The following is a 19,087-nucleotide window of genomic DNA, read 5'->3' on the forward strand; positions in this document are numbered from 1 at the left end:
ATGTTCCTTGATTAATTTCTGTACCTAAAATAATGCTGTCTCCAAAATAGGTATAAAATAAACACCTGTTTAACTAAACTTATGTATAATAAAGAAGTTATATTCTATGTACTGCAAACTACTATAATCTCTTTTACCTAGAAACAAGTATTTTTGAAAATTTAAGGGCCCTTTTAACAAGATTAAAGCCACCTTCAATCAATGTCAAGCACAACACCATGATTCTTTTGAAAATATTATATACAAATGGTTCTCAAAGGATGTCCCTGGCCAGCTTCAGCATCACTTGGGAACTTTTAGAAATGCAGATTTTCAGGCCTCATCCCAGACCCACTTAATCAGAAACTGCAAGGAGAAGTAAGAGGGAGTAAAATGAGGAGGAAAATAAGGAGGGGAGTAGGTGAGCAATCTGCTTTTAAACAAATCCTTGATTCTGATGTACTATAAAGTTTGAGAACCACTGCTATCTATATACTGCCATGTCGTTCTTCTTGTAGTTCAGAGTTATTTATTTTACTTCTTGATATTTCAGTGTTTTTTTTCTGTCCCTATCATGCGACAAATAACCATCATTTACCTGTCGGACTGTTTTCTCCTATACATGTATGTAAAATATGAACTATTTAGTGTATATTCTCTTGACATACACATTAATATCTCCTTTGAATAACAACTGGACCAATTACAGAAAAGGGTTAATTTTGTACCATAGAAATATGAGAGCGTCTAGGAGATTATTAGGAGAAAGTGTTTCATTCTACTCTCTTCAAAAGTTCTACTCCAAATACACATTTGCAGGACCAATGATCTTATGAATATATGTGGTTTATATTCGTGATGTGTGACAAAGATTCTTAGGGCTAGCACCAAATATGGAACCATATATCCACCACTAAAGAGTAAGATGGAGAATGATGATAATATGGTATTCTAAATAGAACCAGGTGGAAAGGACTTTGATTAATAGTGTCACCAAAAACCACAAGGTTTAATGATTTTTCAAAAAAAATCTAAAATAAAATGACCACTAGTAATATCTTACCATATATCAAAGGAGAGTCAGGTCCAAATGCACTAGCATATTCTTTTTTAAGAAAATGGCAATCTGACATTTTTCTTAAAATCAGCTGGAGTTCAGCAATAGTAATAACTACCAACTTTTTCTTAAGCTTATGCAGTGATAAATAATGAGTTCTTTTTCTAAAAAAAAAAAAAGCCTACTGGTTTTGCTACAGGTTATTAATATTTTTCCTCCAATGTTAGAAGGTCTTTCAATAAGTTAATAATCTCAGTTTATACATATTTTATATACATACTGCTTTTATTAAATATCCAATAATATGGTTCCTTAGTATAACTAAAGATTACTAGCATACAGCAACTTTATATTTATACTTGCTTTTAATTATCTATAACATTTCCTATTCTATTCCTAATGTTTAAACTATTTTCAATGCCACTATACCTGAAAAGATGTCCCAAACCACATTTATAAATCAGGAAATTCCAAGAGACATGTTGACAATTTACATGTATATATGTATTTCAATTTCAGCAAAGAGTCTCTTCTAAATCAGTTCAAGATGAAGTGATGAAATATTCAACATATTTCTGTCGTTGATTTAAAACTGGTTCATTAAAGCTTGAAGACCAAATTTTAATTCTGTAAACCTTTGGAAAGATACAAATGTTGATGAAGATCTTTCAGTTGGCAGGTTGTATAGTCAAAAGCTTTGTATCTCTCTCCTTATTTTGTAACCTCATACTTAAGGTTGAGAAAAATAAAATTATACTGAACAGAGAAAGTTCGTATTAAGTCAGTAAAGAGTGAATAAATTTGGTTATTACTAAAAAATATCTAGAGATCAACACAGATATATTCTTATTTACAAGCTTAAAATCTGAAGTTGTAAAAACTGCATGCTACTAATATTAGTGCTTTCACACTAGAACTAACGAGTCAAAACTAGAATGCCATACGCTTTCACAAGTCTTTCACTTTTGCTGAATATTATAAATAGAAATAACATTTAATATAGTCTACAGTTGTTTCCCAATGCAGCATTTCATATATGAATATATGTACTAAGTTGGATGAAACAGAATAGCAGACTAATGGAATGCATTCTCTTTCTTGTTTGTTACTAGATTTGTTCAACAACGAGTAGCACATTGCATGTAAGTCCCACAGGCTTCCATAACTCTCAAGTCCAAATACTGTATATCATTTGCCAAAGAAGCAAGAGGGGAAGACATTACTTAATAGGACAATTCTGACAAGACATTATCTAGTATTTTTCAACAATGCACATATCAAATGTTTCTGATTAGTGCAAAAAAAAAAAGTTGAAGAAGAAAAAAAGGAGAAAAAAATCCACACAGGCAAATTAACTGCCTTGTCAGTCCAAGTAACAAACCAATCAATTACATTCTATCCAAACCTGACAAGCAAAGGCAACTTTTTGCAGTGATAAGCTTATGGGAAAGACAAGATAGCTGTTCTCCTTTACTTTATATACTCTATTGAGAGTGTTATCCACATTTTTAAAATCACACTTATAAAAGAGGTTTCCAGGATTGCCTCCGAGGATGAGCAGTGGCAGAGTTGGGTCTCATGAAGGGTATCTACACAGTAAAGTGATAAGAAAAGAACATTAACATTTAAAGATCACAGCAGCTCTGCACTATGTCTTATGAAACACACTAACAATACCACAGTAGATTCAAATAACATATGATCTGGTCCAAAGAGATAGATGCCCTAAACCTAAATGCCATGATCTTGTAAAGGTTCTTACTAGTTGAAATGGAACTATTTTTTATCATTTGAAACACTGAGTTGCCTCTTGTATTATTATTACTTTTAGTTGTCACAATAAATCTATCTTACTAAAACAAAAAAGAAAATATAAAAATGATGAGGGGTTTGCATTTATATAAGCAAATATGTAATTTGATTAATAGATGTTTTAAATAATAGCAGTTTGCTATTTTTTCATCAAATATGTCAACTTAACAATGCTTGAGAAAGCATGCAATATACTGAAAACAAGCACACCTAATCAGTACATTACAGGACTGGTTCTACTCAAGTACAGAGTCTCAGGGAGGAAATGTTCAGATGATTCTTATTCCCTGGGCCTATACTGCCTTCCTTTTTTTAAAGACTATATTGGAAACGTTTGGTTACAATTATGAAAAGTATATCCCTAGCTAGCTATTTTAGTAGATTTGTGCAACAAAAGTGACAGAGAATACACCTCACTGTAAAGACCTGGTCATTGATTATAAAACACTAATTTTGCCCAAATTTTCAAGTCATTCACTTGCATTTATTTTTCAAAACTTTCTTTAGTGTCTCTTGTATTTACTTCCCTACCGACGCATTTTCAGAGGAGAAATTTTAGATGCCTAGTGATTAGAAGTAACTTTCTTTTTGATTGTGGAAAACAAAATTTTATCATTTCCTTCAGATATTTAAATCTGTGTAGATGAGGTTAAATTACCAACTAGTCACACATCATAGAAAAAGTTCATTTCAATATTTAAGTATTAGAGAGATGTGTTTAATGCTTCTAAGTTCTACTGAGAAAAAGAAAGTGAAAAGTGGCACAATCACAGATAAATAAAGCACTACTATGGCATCGACGAGCTACCATACCAAACTGAATAACCTCCAAAGAAAGGAAAAATAAAATTGTACAAGAAAAAAAGAATATAACGTGAAACACAGTTTTCAGAGAAGTGTACTTATCAACATATGAGAAGTAAACAGAAAGAAGAGAATTCCCTCCTTGAGTAACAAGGAAATAGACAGGAAGAGCTGAATTCCCTTGTTAAATAGTCACATGTGCTAACTTTTCTCAGTGCTTCAGGCTCCAAGTGATGAAATTTAAGCACATTCTAAATCTGATATTCTGAGAAGTGCCTTGCCTGCGGGTTAAGCACTACTAGATAAGCAAAATGAAAGAGGAAGCAACCACATCATTTACCACAGAAGTACATTTAAGTTTTGATTACATGCACAAACGATAGAGACTAGCAGACAACCCAAAGATTTATTTGTATTTAACACTGAGAGGAATGTAAAGGTATATTGGGTTGGCCAAAAAATTCGTTCGGTTTTAAGTAAAAATAAAAGACATTTTTCATTTTCCCCAAGAATTTTATCGAACGATTCACTAACTGAATGAACTTTTTGGCCAACCCAACAGATACATTAGGTGTCACAGAAATCTACTTTAAATTCTAATTAAATCTAAATTTAACTTTGAAAAAAACTATAAAGCTATAACTAATATTCTTCCATCCTAAAATTTCACTTAATATTCAGAGTAAGCAACATGACTTGTCTTGGCTGCTATCTTCTTAGGACAAAAGACTACTATGTGGTCTTTTATATCAGAGTTGAAGTCTTGGCTTTGTATTTATTCCATATGCTTCTAATAAGCTTACTTACAAATTAATGTAGAAAAAAGGGAATTAACTATTTTCAGAGGGCTTCCCTGATGCAAGCACCAATGGTCTGTTATCCTGTATAGCTGGATGCCTACCAAGAAGAAGCACCTACTTTTGCCCCAATGAAGTCAAATATGCTAAAGGAGCATAGTTTGGTGAGCAGTATGCCTAATGATTAGAGCATTAGCAACACAGTCAAGACTGCCTAGACTCAAAACTCTAATTCTACCACTTCCTAGTTGTATGATCTTGAACAAGTAATACTTCTCAATTTCCTCACCCATAAGATAGGGATAAAATCAATATCTGTGTAATAGAGTTTCCTTAACGATTACATGAGATAAACTATAGAAAGCATTAGCACATTGGCCCTTAATAAGCACTCTATAAATCTCAGCAACTAATATGAACAACAGTAAATTTATCAAACACTAGTAGTATTTACTGGAAGGAAAAAACTGTATTCTAATATATAACAATTTATATAACACAATTTCAATATATAATTGGAATAATTTCTATTTCATGATGCTTAGTGCCTCTGTACCTCAGTTAAGTAACTAATCTCCAAAATGGAGATGGCCATACCTCAGAGGACTGTTGTTAAAAACTGAATGAGATAATACACTTAGAAAGCAGAGAATAGAGCCTGGGATATAGTAAGCATCTAACACTAGCATTATTTTAATTTCCAGTTCATACAGACTTTTAACATTTCTATGGGGTTCAATTAAAATGTTAAAAATATGAGATTCTTATACATTATTACCTAGATATCAAAATCCATCACCAACTCCAAAATTTATATCCAATCTTATCTACAAATTCTAATTCCATTAATATGCCTATTTTATATGTCTGAAACTATAAAAAACCAACACAAATCAAAACCTTGTTATAGGAGGAACAGATGAAACAGGATGTTTCAAAAAAAAAAAGAAAGACAAACCAGAAAAACAGTATAGTTGGTTTCTAATACTAGAAGCTGGATTATGCTTGTTTCATATGATTCCAAGGATTGAAATTATTAAGAAGAGATATGTTAGCTCACTTGGAGAAAGAAATTGCCAGTGGTCAGAGCTGCCTCAAGAGGGAATGGGTTACTTATACACTTCTATCCCTGGCAGTAGCTTTTTCCCTGTGGCTTATTAGTGATACTGAGCAGATGATTCAAGTGTCAAAGAAGAGTGAGATCCTTTTCAGAACTGTATAGTATTAATACTTGTTTTGAAATTGCTTTGAGTTACAAAAGTTACAAAATCTGGGGAAAAATTGAGGTTGATGCCTTCATTTTATAGATGAGAAAATGACTATAATGGTAACTTAATTCAAGGTCATTCATCTAGCCAGTAACAGAACTATGGGTGGAGTCCCAGTCTTTCTTAACAACAGATAATCCCTTTTGTGTAAGTTAACAAGTTAACAATATTACCACATTGCAATAGAAAATGAGTTTAAAATGACAAAAAATAAATTTTACTGAAAAATAAATGAGTGAAACGAGAAATATTTCATTGTTATATATGCTAGAAATTATGATGTTTACTACTCTAAAATTGCATACTCCAGAAATACCACACTTCACTATGTAATTAATGGTTACCATGTTCAGGCTTCTGTTTTCTTTAAATACAATTTACTTGTCTATAATGCATTTATTTTAAAAATAAAAAGAAAATTTAAAAATTCAAACACTGATAACATAACATAAAAATATTTATAAATCACACTAAGTTACTTAAAGGTTTAATGTTTTAATATAGATATGAAAATCAAAGAATGTCATACATTGACTATTAAATGTGTGAGGCAGGTTAGCTATTCCACATGTCTAACAAAATCATCAAATCAACTTAATTAAAAAGGAAAAAAATATACTGAATAAACATTTTCTTTTCAATCCAAATTTTATCAGAATACCACCTTAATAAGAAAGATTCAGTGGCAGCTTATCTACTTTCATTATCCAAATATAAATATTTTGAATATTAAACATCTCTGTTCCAATTTTTACTAACAGAAAAGCATTCTTAAAATGTAACTTTTAAGTTGTTTCCTTCACAAGACCCAGTTTATTTTCTAATTTCCTCTTTAGAATCTAATCTCTTCATGATGTACAATACAGCATCAATTTAGTTCTAAAGACATTAACTAAAATCACTGATCACTGCTTTTTATAAAGCCAGGTCTAGGGCATAAAGGGAACACTCTTAGCATTAGGGATGGCCAAGTAACTCCTAAGAACAGTGGTATAAAGCATTTAATTTTAAATTTTAGACTCTTTTACCCTGAATGGTTCAGTAAATGTTCAAGACAGCCTTGGAATAATTGTATTTGGAGAATAAAGAATAGCTGGGCTCAACAGAAAATGAAGAAGCAGGAGAATGCATGGCCTGCTCTGAAAGTTAGGGAGGATTCTGGTAGAATTTCTTCAATGACTGGAGTTCGGGTTTAGGCCCTTTAATCAGGCAAGAGAAAAGCCCAGAAGGTTGGAGGAATCAAGATACATTAGAGCTACAGAAAGCAGTTATACTCTAGCAATAAAAAACGTGGACAGCCAAGGCAAACAGAGTGGGATCCGAGGAGGCCTAATCAGAAGTGAGAAACATAGAAAGAAGGCAAGAGGAGACACTGAAGCAGCTAAGGTGTACAGAATAACATCATAGAGAACAGTGTAGACACTGAGAAAAGTCTTAAGTAAGCCAAAAAAATGGGAAAAAAAGAAATGGAGATCAAGAAATGTCATGATGGAAAATGGTTCCCCGATTACTCTGATATTTTTAGTTTTCAAATAATGCACAGCAGGTATATGTTTTAAAATTTTTGAACAAAATTATTAAAATTATATGAATAAAAGTAAATATACTAAGATGCTATAAGATCATAGCGATTCAAACTTTTTTTATATTTTTGATTTTTTGTAAGTATATTTTTATAATGAACAAAATTTTTAAAATATACATGAAAATTTCACTTACCTGCCTTTAAATTTTAATTAATAGACTTTATTTTTTAGAAGTTTTAGATTTACAGAAAAATAGAGCAGCTATACAAAGATTCACATACACTCCCCCACCCCCTCCCCCACCCCCATCTCCCTTTAAATTTAAATTTAAATGTTAAAGTCATCATTTTCACATCATGGTGCCTTTGACAGATCAGGGGTAGAGAAAAATGAAGGCGAAGAATGCCAGAAAGACAGAAATAGAGGAAGAGACAAATATGCCAAGATCTGGGAGTGTTCACACTTTACTGATTCTTATTCAGTGTGATGATATTGAAAAAGTTGCTGAGTTAGATGCAATGGGGATAAACAATGAACTTAAGAATGTGAAAGAAAGGGAGACTTTCAGATGAGGACTAAGCTAGCCTTAACTCTGCCTCTGCCAAATTCTACTCCACAGATTTAGAACCTACTGATTCAGAATCTCCAAGAATAGTTTTATGATTGTTGTTGTTTGTAATTCTTCCTATGGGTGACTTGCATCTCTAGCCAAGCTGAGAACCACTATCTTAAAGCTTCAGCTAAAGGGCTTCTGGAACAAAGCAGTGGTTCTCAGAGTATGGTCCCCGAATCATCAGAATGAGCAACAGTTGAGAATTTATTACAAATATAAATTCTTGGTCACCACCCCAGAGCGTCCAAAGCAGAAATTCTGTGGTTTAATAAGCCTTTCAGGTGATTTCAATGTACCCTAAAGATTAAGAGCCTTAAAGTAGACTAAATTCAGCTGGTGTGAAGAAATCACAAAGAAAGAGGCATAGAAACAAAAGCTAAAAAAATAAAGGGAGGTAGGAGACAAATTACAAATATTCCACAACTTTACTTAAGGTGGACCAGTTGACATTCAACTAAGCAGAGACAAATATTATTTATACACATAGATACTTTGGTAACCAAAACAAAGCTTTAAAAAAAAACCCACAGAATATTAAACAATCTCATCTTGAGGATCTCCTATGAGATAATTCAACTTCTCTGGACTCAGCCTGTGGTCCCACTAAACCAAGGACATCTACCCAATTCTTTCAGTTCCTCTGTTCTTATGGAACATGATTCCTTACCAGACCTTCAGAGACACAGAGACACAGTCATTTACTTAAAGTAAAGGTAGGAAAATTAGGATTGGATACTTGAGTTGTACAGAACAGATCTGTAACAGTTACTAGATCTATTTCCAGGATTTGGATTCCTCTCTGTATTTATAATCACATAACTTTAAGTGCATTCTGAAAATTTCTAATTCAACAACTCCTAAAAAGAAATCTCACAATTCTCTATGTCATTGACCTATTGTATTTCTCTCCAAAAAATAAATATAGCCACTAATCTTTCTGTTATTGGTATCACCATTCTTTCAAATTAGTTATCTTAAAGTCGGATAGTTTGGTTTAACACTCCCCTTTCTTCCTTGCCTCCTCATTTTCGCTAATTATCTGCTGTAACTTCTAGTGTGAACTTATGTCTCCTGAAACTATTGAATCCTTTCCATTTATTTTTCCATCAGTCTAAGTTCTAGGCCCCCAAACTGGTCTGTCTCCAGCTGCCCATTCATTCATCACACAGGCCACCACAATATCAATCTCCTAAAGGACTATTCTCCCTATTATCTCTTACCTTCAATGAATCCCCATTAGGACTCTTAAAATCTTTAGCCTGAATCCAGGCCCCAATCTACCTTTAACCTACATTACAAATGACTCCAAGGATCCCACGCTATTTCTTTATTCATATTCATTCATTCTCTTGAAGGATTTGGTACCTCCCATCTCAATCTTCTGAAACCTGCTCATACATACTTCAAGATGCAACTCAAATGTCTCCTTGGTTTACATAAGATTTCTCCCTCATCCTTTTAGTAATATTCCCATCATCCTCTAAATTCTTATGTCTCTTATATACCTTCCATATAACAGTTTGATGGATGAATAAATAAATGAATTTTAATATCCTTAATAAATATTAAATAGTTTAGAAAATAAATCTGATGAGAATAAACATAGGAATCTTATTTTTTAAAAAATAGGGAGAAAATAGATTCCATACTTTCTTTACAAATGAAAGCTTCAAAAGCACAGTCAAATAAATTTTTCGTCAGAGTGCTCAAGGCTCTCACTACATGAAACTCAACTTTCCTTTTAAAAAGATCTACATTTACAGGTCATGTCACAACAAGGTTCTTGATATAATCAGGCAATTTTTCAATTCTTTAATAATTGACACCAATGAGTAAACTGACAAAAGAAATGGGTCCGGAAGATTCCAGTCACTTAAAAAGAAAGTCATTGACTGATATAATTTCACTTGGATGTGACTGAACCCCACCTATTTAGTCTTTCCTAGGCCTATCTTCCTTGTGCAGCTGTCTGTGTCCATCTGATTTACTGAGCGCTTACAGGGAGTGCCTAGCAATTTCACTCAAAGCAGAAGTCCTCCTCTACTTGCTATTATTTGGAGAGAACATACTCAAAGAGTTACTTTTATGTAGTTCAATCTATCAAAACTGGCTAAATCACACTTAGGGCCCTTCATGTATTATCTTTGTACCAAAAATGACATATACACACACACAGAATACATGAACAATATTATACTAAAGTCAAATCATACAGTTGTTTAATAGTATAGTCATGAGGTAATTTTTCTCAAACTTGCCTAAGTATTTTAGGAATATAGACATACATCAAGTATCTCATTAAAAAATGTTTCCAGAGTTCTGAATTTCAACTTTTAAAGAAACTATGGAGTATTCAGATAAGGTTCAGAGGAAAACTATAAAGAATTATGTAACTGATAGAGTATCTATGAAAGAAAGGCTGTAGAAACTGGGTTATTCACTTCTTAATTTTTTTCTAAATTTCTTTCTTTACTTTCATTCACCAAAGAATTAAAGTAAGGGTGTAATAAAACAAACTTTGGTTAAATGACAACATACCGTTGCCTAGCACAGAATTAAATATCAAAATAACCAATTTGGGTAAATGAGAAAAGGTATTGTTTTGGCAAGGGAACAAAGATCACAAGAACCTTTTCTCTTTCTTTTAAATATGCAGGGTTTTAAAATGAAAAAAAAAATCCGATTTAACAGTAAATGAATCTTTTGAAAATTCTGGCAATTTTCAGAAGATTCTGGTAATTATTTCACTTACTGTGTTCTAGTTTCTAACTCTAGTTCTATTAACCAATAAAGTTAGTGTAAATCAAAATTGTAGTTGATAAAGATAAAAAAACAAGATGAAAACAATCTAATTCCAAATCTAATTCCTTTTTTTTTTTTTTTTGGCCACACTGCACGGCTTGCGGGATCTTAGTTCCCCCACCATGGATTGAACTCTGGCCACGGCAGTGAAAGCACTGAGTCCTAATCACTGGACTGCCAGGAAATTCCCCCAAATCTAATTCGTATCTTCGAGTACTAAACGTTAAGAAGTGAAGTATAAAGGGAGCAATGTTATGTATAGTTTATGTATATATATATATATATGTGTGTTTATATATATTTATATATAAAATAAGAGTTATTCTTATTTACCAGTATAAAAAGAGGCTTAATGAGACTGAAAAGTTTGCCCACAGATAACATGTCTGTCTGATATCAATAAATCACATATGGTTACCAAAAATTATTTTCAGGGATTTAAGACAGCCAAACAACATCAGAACAAGAAGAAGTAGGAAATTTATAAAGTGAGCAATTTTATATATGGGATATACTACTACTACTATAATGGGTACAGAATTTAAAAAGATGTGACTGTGAAGATTAAAGGTCAAGAAATGTATGAAGAATTAAGTTTTTTGTACCATTTCCACTCAAGTGACCAGACTAAATGAATAAAATGTCACAGAATAAAAGTAGCTACTGTCACAAAAGGGAAATGTGGAAACCCAATGACATACAGTGACATGACACTGCAAAAGGTTTACTTATTTCCAGTACTTAAACAATGAAAAGACTTGTGCAGTTAATCCAGAAGAAGGAGTTATATTCTCTAAAACTAAAATGACAACTAAAATGATGAACAATCCAGATACTAGACTAAAAGTGTTAAAAAGTATAAACATTTCATTAAAACTAGTAATACTGTTAATAGGGCATGTAAGGACACAATTGTGCACTATAATAGTCTGTTTAGAAAGAGTAGGATTATTGTAAGGACTTGATAACACAGAACCTGTAGAAACAGTATGATAATGAATGCTGAAGTCAAGAGGTCTGGGTTCTAAACCTAATTCACACTAACCAAGTGATCTTTTACAAACTATCCATCCAAAGAATTACAGAAAGATTACAGTATGCCAAATTTTATCCCAGCACTTGAGATATAAAGTATAACCCTTCATTAAATTCACAGTCTGATGGAGGGGTCAAGTGAACAAAAGTGTAAGACTCTAAAATAGGAGAGATTCAATACAGAGTGGTAAGTATTATTACCATAGAGGCCTATATAAACTGCCAATGAAGCATATCAGGTAGACTATCATTGCTTGATGAGTAGGAGAGAGCAGGTTAAGGAAAGGATTAACAAAACAAAACAGAAGATTAACAGAGGATTAAAGCAAGTGTTAAAAGGTAAGTAGGAATTTATCAGGGAGAGAATATGTGGGGTAAAATTTGAGGCAGAAGGAAAGTACAGAGGAATTTTTAAAAAGAGTATGTCAGAAAATCCACATAGTTTGGTAGGTTGGAGTAAAGAGTACTTGTTGGATAAAAGTGACAGGGAACACCTCTTCTACTGTACTGTTATGAAAAGAGGTGAGGGAAGGGTGGTGGAAGAGAGATGCCTATGGATATCAATAAGGTTATATGTAAGTTACAGGTTCCATGTCAGAAAGTTTAGGCATTTCTGTCTGATGGTTTCTGTTTTCTATGTGAAGCAGGAGACGAGGTCATTTGTTAAATATGAAGAAGGAAGAGAAAAGGTGATGAAATAAGGAGCATGAGAAGAATGGAAATAGGTGCTGTCAGGAATGAAAGTTCAAGTTTCACATCAAAAAACAAAGCAAACAAACAAATCAAAAAAAAAAAAAAAGGTAAAGAAAGAACCACAGTGTCTTTTATTGCCATGGAATTACCCCAGAAGCCAAATTAGAAATTCTCTGTATAACTGATTCACTTTGTTATAAAGCAGAAACTAACACACCATTGTAAAGCAATTATACTTCAATAAGATGTTTAAAAAAAAAAAAAAAAAAAGAAATTCTCAACCTGTTAATAATTTTCTTTCAGATTAAAATGGAAAGGAAACCCAGACCGTTAAAATTATAAAACAAAGTACAGCCTTATTTCCTCTGCTCTGACTAAAATTAGATTATGAGCTAGTCAGATCTAACATAACTGACTCTGCATTGCCCAAGCAGTTAAAATTAGCAAAAACTAATGGTAAACCTACATATTTTCAGATTAAAGATAATTCAGATTTCAATGAAGTAGGTACTATCCTTAGAAACACAAGAGGAATGTTAAGGGTAATAAAACTCATTTAAGAGTTTAAATATATCTTAACTCATAGAACAATACAGCCATGAAGAAAAAAATGAACTGAATTACTAAACAAATTATAATACAACAAAGTACGACAAAAACTACCATCCCAATCTATTGGGTGGGCCAAAAGTTTCATTTGGTTTTTTCCATAAGATGGCTCTAGTAGCACTTAGTTGTTTTTAACTTCATTTGAAACAATTTTGTTAGAGGGTATGTGACCGCTGTCCTATCAGCGTGCATTTAAAAAAAGACTTATCAAAATTGGTGAATTTTTGTGTAGCCATTTTAACATTGAAGATGGAAGGGAAAAAAGCAACATTTTCAGCATATTATGCTTTATTATTTCAAGAAAGGTAAAAATGCAACTGAAACACAAAACAAGATTTGTGCGTTGTAGGGAGAAGGTGCTGTGACGGACTGAATGTGTCAAAAGTGGTTTGCGAAGTTTCGTGCTGGAGATTTCTCGCTGGACGATGCTCCATGGTTGGGCAGACCAGTTGAAGTTGACAGCGATCAAACTGAGACATTAATTGAGAACAATCAACGTTATACCACGCGGGAGACAGCCGACATACTCAAAAGATCCAAATCAAGCACTGAAAATCATTTGCACCAGCTTGGTTATGTTCATCACTTTGATGTTGGGGCTGCACGTAAGTTAAGCAAAAAAAAACCTTCTTGACCGTATTTCCACGTGCGAGTCTCTACTTAAATGTAATGAAAACGTTCCGTTTTTAAAACAAATTGTGATGGGTGATGGAAGGTGGATACTGTACAACAATGTGGAACGGAAGGAAGAGATCGTGGGGCAAGCAAAATGAACCACCACCAACCATACCAAAGGCCGGTCTTCATCCAAAGAAGGTGATGTTGTGTATATACGCTGGGAATGGAAGGGAGTCCTCTATTATGAGCTCCTTCTGGAAAACCAAAGGATTAATTCCAACAAGTACCGCTCCCAATTAGACCAACTGAAAGCAGCACTTGACGAAAAGCGTCCAGAATTAGTCAACAGAAAACACATAATCTTCCAGCAGGATAACGCAAGACCACATGCTTCTTTGATGACCAGGCAAAAACTGTTACAGCTTGGCTGGGAAGTTCTGATTCATCGGCCATATTCACCAGACATTGCACCTTCAGATTTCCATTTATTTAGGTCTGTACAAAATTCTCTTAATGGAAAAAATTTCGATTCCCTGGAAGACTGTAAAAGGCACCTGGAACAGTTCTTTGCTCAAAAAGATAAAAAGTTTTGGGAAGATGGAATTATGAAGTTGCCTGAAAAATGGCAGAAGGTAGTGGAACAAAAGGGTGAATACGCTGGTCAATAAAGTTCCTGGCGAAAATGAAAAATGTGTCTTTTATTTTTACTTAAAAAACCGAAGGCACTTTTTGGCCAACCCAATAAATAAGGCTTTGGTATTTTGTACGTAAAAATAATGTAAGCCAAGTTACCACTAATATCTGATGACTGTTACTCTAAAATATTAAATACGAATGATTTTAATTAAAATCTGTAGATTCTCTATTCTCTACAGTTATGTAAAGTGCATACTATGTCATAAGCATGGAGCGTGGGACTGGAAACATTAAAATTAACTTAATTATTAAGATATGGTACTTATACACTAAGAAGCATGGGTGGAACAAGAAATATAGACTAAATATAAAGGACTGAGAAGCCCTCATTCCAGAGAAAAACAGGTGATCATTTTAGATAAGAGCAAGTTAAAGTTAAAGCAAGATGGCATGAAACTAACAGGAAAGTTTTAGGAAGGAGAACCAGGTTATCTGGAGCTGTGAATAAGTGAAATGAAGATAAAAAGACTGAGGTCAGGTTTGGAGGGCCTTAGAAGCCATGTTTTAAACTCTGGATTTACCTTGTAAGAAATGAGAAGCTTCTGTACAAATTTAAGTACAACATGAACAAATTCTTTATACAACTAGATGGAGACTGGTGACATTCAAACTAGTAAAGGTGCTGGTTACTGTAATAGACTAAGAGGGAGTTAATGAAGGCATATAACTTCTATTTCTATTCATTTAATCCTCACAGCAATTCTATGAGATAGGAACGATTACTATTCCCAGTTTATAAATGAGGAAACTAAGGCACAGAGAGTATATAACTAACTCAAAGTCAAAACTAATAACTACTGGCTGAGGATTAGAACCCAAATAATTTGGTTCTCAAATACAACTATTTGAACCACAGTTTTGCCACTGATAAGAACTAGAGTAAAACACTGAAACTGTGAAAACCAAAAGTTTTAAGAAGGAACGTTGGTCACCAATGTTAAATGCTGAAATGAGACCAAATACGAAGAGTACATAGAAAATTAAAAGGCCATTGAATTTAGCAATTCAGAGTTTGCCAGTGACTTCTTCAATGAAAACAATAATTTTTGCCTCTGTAATCAACCACCAAACATATATTCAACTTCCTCAAGGTCCAATCACCAAACATGTATCCAACTTCCTCAAGGTCTGAAACACTACACAAAAGGTACAACATTGACAAGTAGCTTCAACATGCTTGAAAATTTGCATTCTCAATACTTAAAAATTAACAAAATAGTCTCTGTAAAATGAATTATGTCTTTAAATCAACAGAATTTGACATATACTAGTAAAGCAAAATAACATTTTAATATTATGCTAATGCAAAAATGTAAAATAAAAAATTATTTTTAAATGACATAGTAACTCAGATCTTTAAAAATATTTCAAGCAAAACTGCACAAAGATCATCTAAAAGGCAAAGACAAATAATATGCACTGCCTGCCTAAATAATGTATGAGATATTAGTTGGTTATGTCATAATAACACGTATTAGTTTTTTTCAGACATAAATATCACAACATAAAAATTAAAATTTCAATTTTGCAAAAAGTACCATTAGCAAGCAAAGTACACATACAAACACACACACAAAATACCTGAAAGAAAAGATCTGCAACTTATACAAAGATATGTGATAAACTCATTTTTATAAAAGAGAAAGCATCTCAATAAATAAAGAGGCACAGGATGTGGAAAGACAAAACATGGATGAGAAAATCCAGATGGCTAATCAATATATGAATAAACACTCAACCTCACAGGCAGTCGCAAAATAAAATCAAACTGTCAATTTCTACCCACCAGACTGTCAAAAACTTATGCAATAACGTCCTCACACAATCATGTCTATTGGGAAATGAAATAACAATATCCATTAAAATGTAAAATACGCATATACTTTGGTCTAGCAAACTCAATTTGGGATAGAAATCAAACAGAAAAAAACCCATGAATTTCCACTTATAGGGAAATACTACAATTAATTATGGTACATCCACATTATTTTGTAGCTATTTAAAAGACTGGCTTAGTTCTATATTTACTGAAAAAGTCCATTATGTGTTCTCAAGTTAAAAAAAAAACAAAAAACAAATTTCAGAGTAAAGCCTACAAAGGCTGTAAAAGGGAGAGAGGGAGGAGGCCAGCCAATGGGCCCTGAATTTTTTGTTTGCATGTAGAAGAAAGAAGTATGGATGATTATACACTAAACTATGTCTGTTACCCCAAATGGACAGGGTTTTGAGAAAGTAGGGTGAAAATAACATTCCTCTATACACTTATTATTTAAGTGATTACAAACAACATATATTGCTTTGGTACTTAAAAAACAATCTGATAAATTAATGTGTTCTAAATCCAGTATGACAGTATCTCCAAAATAAAAGGCTATCTGTATATGCAAAACATTTGTTTTACTAATGGTTTTTATTTTTTCCAGAATATATGTGTATTGTATGTGTGTATATATTTTCTTCCTGAACATGTTTAAGTTTTGTAATTATTTTTAACTACATTTTTAGGAAATAGTAATAGCTAAGGAAATAGCATCTTATAAAGTTTCTTTTTATATCTTACTTATGTAATGTTACAATCCCAAAAAACAACCATAAATTGTGCTATTTTAGGTCAAATAATTCTGCACAGATCTCTGCTTGAATCTACCTACTGACATAAAAGGACTTCCCATCTTCCTGAGTATGCTTACAAAGTCTCTTTTCTCTTCTGGAATGTCTTGCTCCATTCTTCCCTACTTGCTTAAACCTACCCATTATTTTACAACTTCATTGGTTTTATTGCTTACCACTGTTTTTTTAAATTTCCCAATTATCTTTCTGGGTAATCCTATACTGAGTTCCCATTAAGTGAGAATTTTCAGAAAAGACATTTCTATGTAACAAATTTCTGTGGCTTTCTGGTCCTGATGATGGAGAGAGTGGGTGGGTGGTGGGACGGGGGTTGGGGGGTGAGGAAGGGAAGGAGGAGAAAGAAAGAAGGGAGAGGGAAGGAGGGTGAGACAGAGGGGAAGAAAGGGAAAAAAGGAAGAAAAAGGAAAGGAAAGAAAAATAAAGGTATTTGTTCAGTAAGGTATATAATTATATCACTAACAAGCCCCTAAGTCATTTTTAGTTGAAAACATGTATCCACACTGCATATTGTTCTGATTAGTTCTTTTGATCTAGATAACAGTTTGAAGATAAAGAATTGTTGAACTCAATGTAAACCCTTCCATTTTGTGACATTTGGAAGAAAGAGCAGCAGAATTAAAGCAGGTCAGGAAACTAAATATAATGGACACTTAACAGAGTTCATAAAGAGTGACAGTCTATTTAAAAAGTTAGTCAGCTGGGAAAAACGGCATACTAAGTGAGAAATTCCAAGTCAAATTTCCATTTCTTTAGTTGAAATTGCACATTTTATGAATATTCTTATAATCCTGGGGGTTGAGGGGGGGACCAAAGTAGTGTTTAGTCAAACACTATCTGATGTATCTTTTTTTCAAAAGTGAGATTTTAAGAAATATGTATTTGCAAAATAAATTCCCAAGTTTTTGTTTTTGTTTTTTAAATAATTGTGTGACGGGGCCCATATCCAGGCACTCCATATTAACATTAAAACTGAAAGTCCAATGCTGCAAGTCTTACAAAATATATTTTGGCAAGTTTCTTTCTCTTTCTCAGCATGTTTTCATAGGTGCAAAAAAGCTTTGTACTACTTTTATGTGGGACAACTTTATGACTTCATTCCCAATAGAAATGTGTCCTCTCAAAGTTAATAGGCATTGATCTTTTAGACCAGTGATATTCGTACTTTGTTTCCCTGTAAAATCAGCTCTAGTAATATACATCTAAAGCGACAATAAAAAGTAGGACGCTTTCTGGGTTACATGCAATACGTGCAGTCTATGTAATTACTAAACAAAGCTTTCCTATTTATTGACATGTCATTTCTGATCAAGAGTTACTAGGAAGAAAAAAGAAGAGGGGAGGACAATGGAGGAAAAAAACTAACTTTAAAGAACAAACAACATTGTTTTAAAGATATAATAAAACTAAATGATTTGTCTATCACAGTTAACATAAAATGTTAAGGGGTAAAAGCCATGTTCCTAAAACAAATTTAACTTATTTATTTTGAAAACAGATTCCTGTAATAGAATTCAGTGCTTGGTCACTCTTCCCCTACATTCCTATCCTAAACTTTGGTTTCTTTTTAATGAAAAAAAGGAGTCAGCAAAACAAAATGCCACCATTAAATCATTCTGCAACATTTTGTGTCAAAAATGTAATGGGAAATGCACACATCAAGGGAAAGGTTACTGTTCTTCCAGAACATCTTTTCACTTGGTTCATAGCTCATCCTTCTACATAACCGTGCAGGCACTACTGATGGTATTCTCTCTCAGTTTAATGTGGCATTTGAAGGATTATGGCATTTTCAGGAAACCACAGTGCAGTGATTTTAGTGGTTATCTGACTGAAAGTGATACTGTGACTTAGAATAACTGTGCTGTTTATGTGCAGTGGTAAAAGTCAGCTACCAAGTCATTTCACAATGTCAGCCTAATTCTTGACTGTGTATTTTCTTACAGGAGGTCAGTCTAGAAAGTGAGGCCAGAATTGGAGAAAACTCTTTTTAAATGGGAGCCTGCTGTATACAGGTATACTACATTTAACTTTAAATCCTATTAACTGCATTGTAATAGGAAGATCTAATTCAGAAATTTATAATATTAATTCCTTCCAGTTTAGGATAAATGTAATTGCTTCTTGAAACTGCTTCACAAAAAGGATTA

The 19,087-nt window shown here is 33.0% G+C and overlaps 1 protein-coding gene across 2 annotated transcripts in view; it reads right to left on the reverse strand.

The window, feature by feature from the left end:
• PHF14 (PHD finger protein 14) overlaps positions 1-19,087 on the reverse strand; it is a 193,684-nt gene that overhangs the window by 71,659 nt on the left and 102,938 nt on the right. Inside the window, exon 17 of one of the 2 annotated variants that reach the window (XM_068550591.1) lies at positions 2,413-2,625. The exons of the other annotated variant lie outside the window; for it this stretch is intronic. Within the exon in view, the coding sequence (XP_068406692.1) occupies positions 2,613-2,625 (13 nt within the window). The 3' untranslated portion in view covers positions 2,413-2,612. Of the gene's footprint in view, positions 1-2,412; positions 2,626-19,087 lie in introns of those variants that run through there. 2 annotated transcript variants of the gene reach the window in all.

This window comes from Eschrichtius robustus, chromosome 8 (genome assembly GCF_028021215.1).
Source record: "Eschrichtius robustus isolate mEscRob2 chromosome 8, mEscRob2.pri, whole genome shotgun sequence".
Classification (NCBI taxonomy): domain Eukaryota; kingdom Metazoa; phylum Chordata; class Mammalia; order Artiodactyla; family Eschrichtiidae; genus Eschrichtius; species Eschrichtius robustus.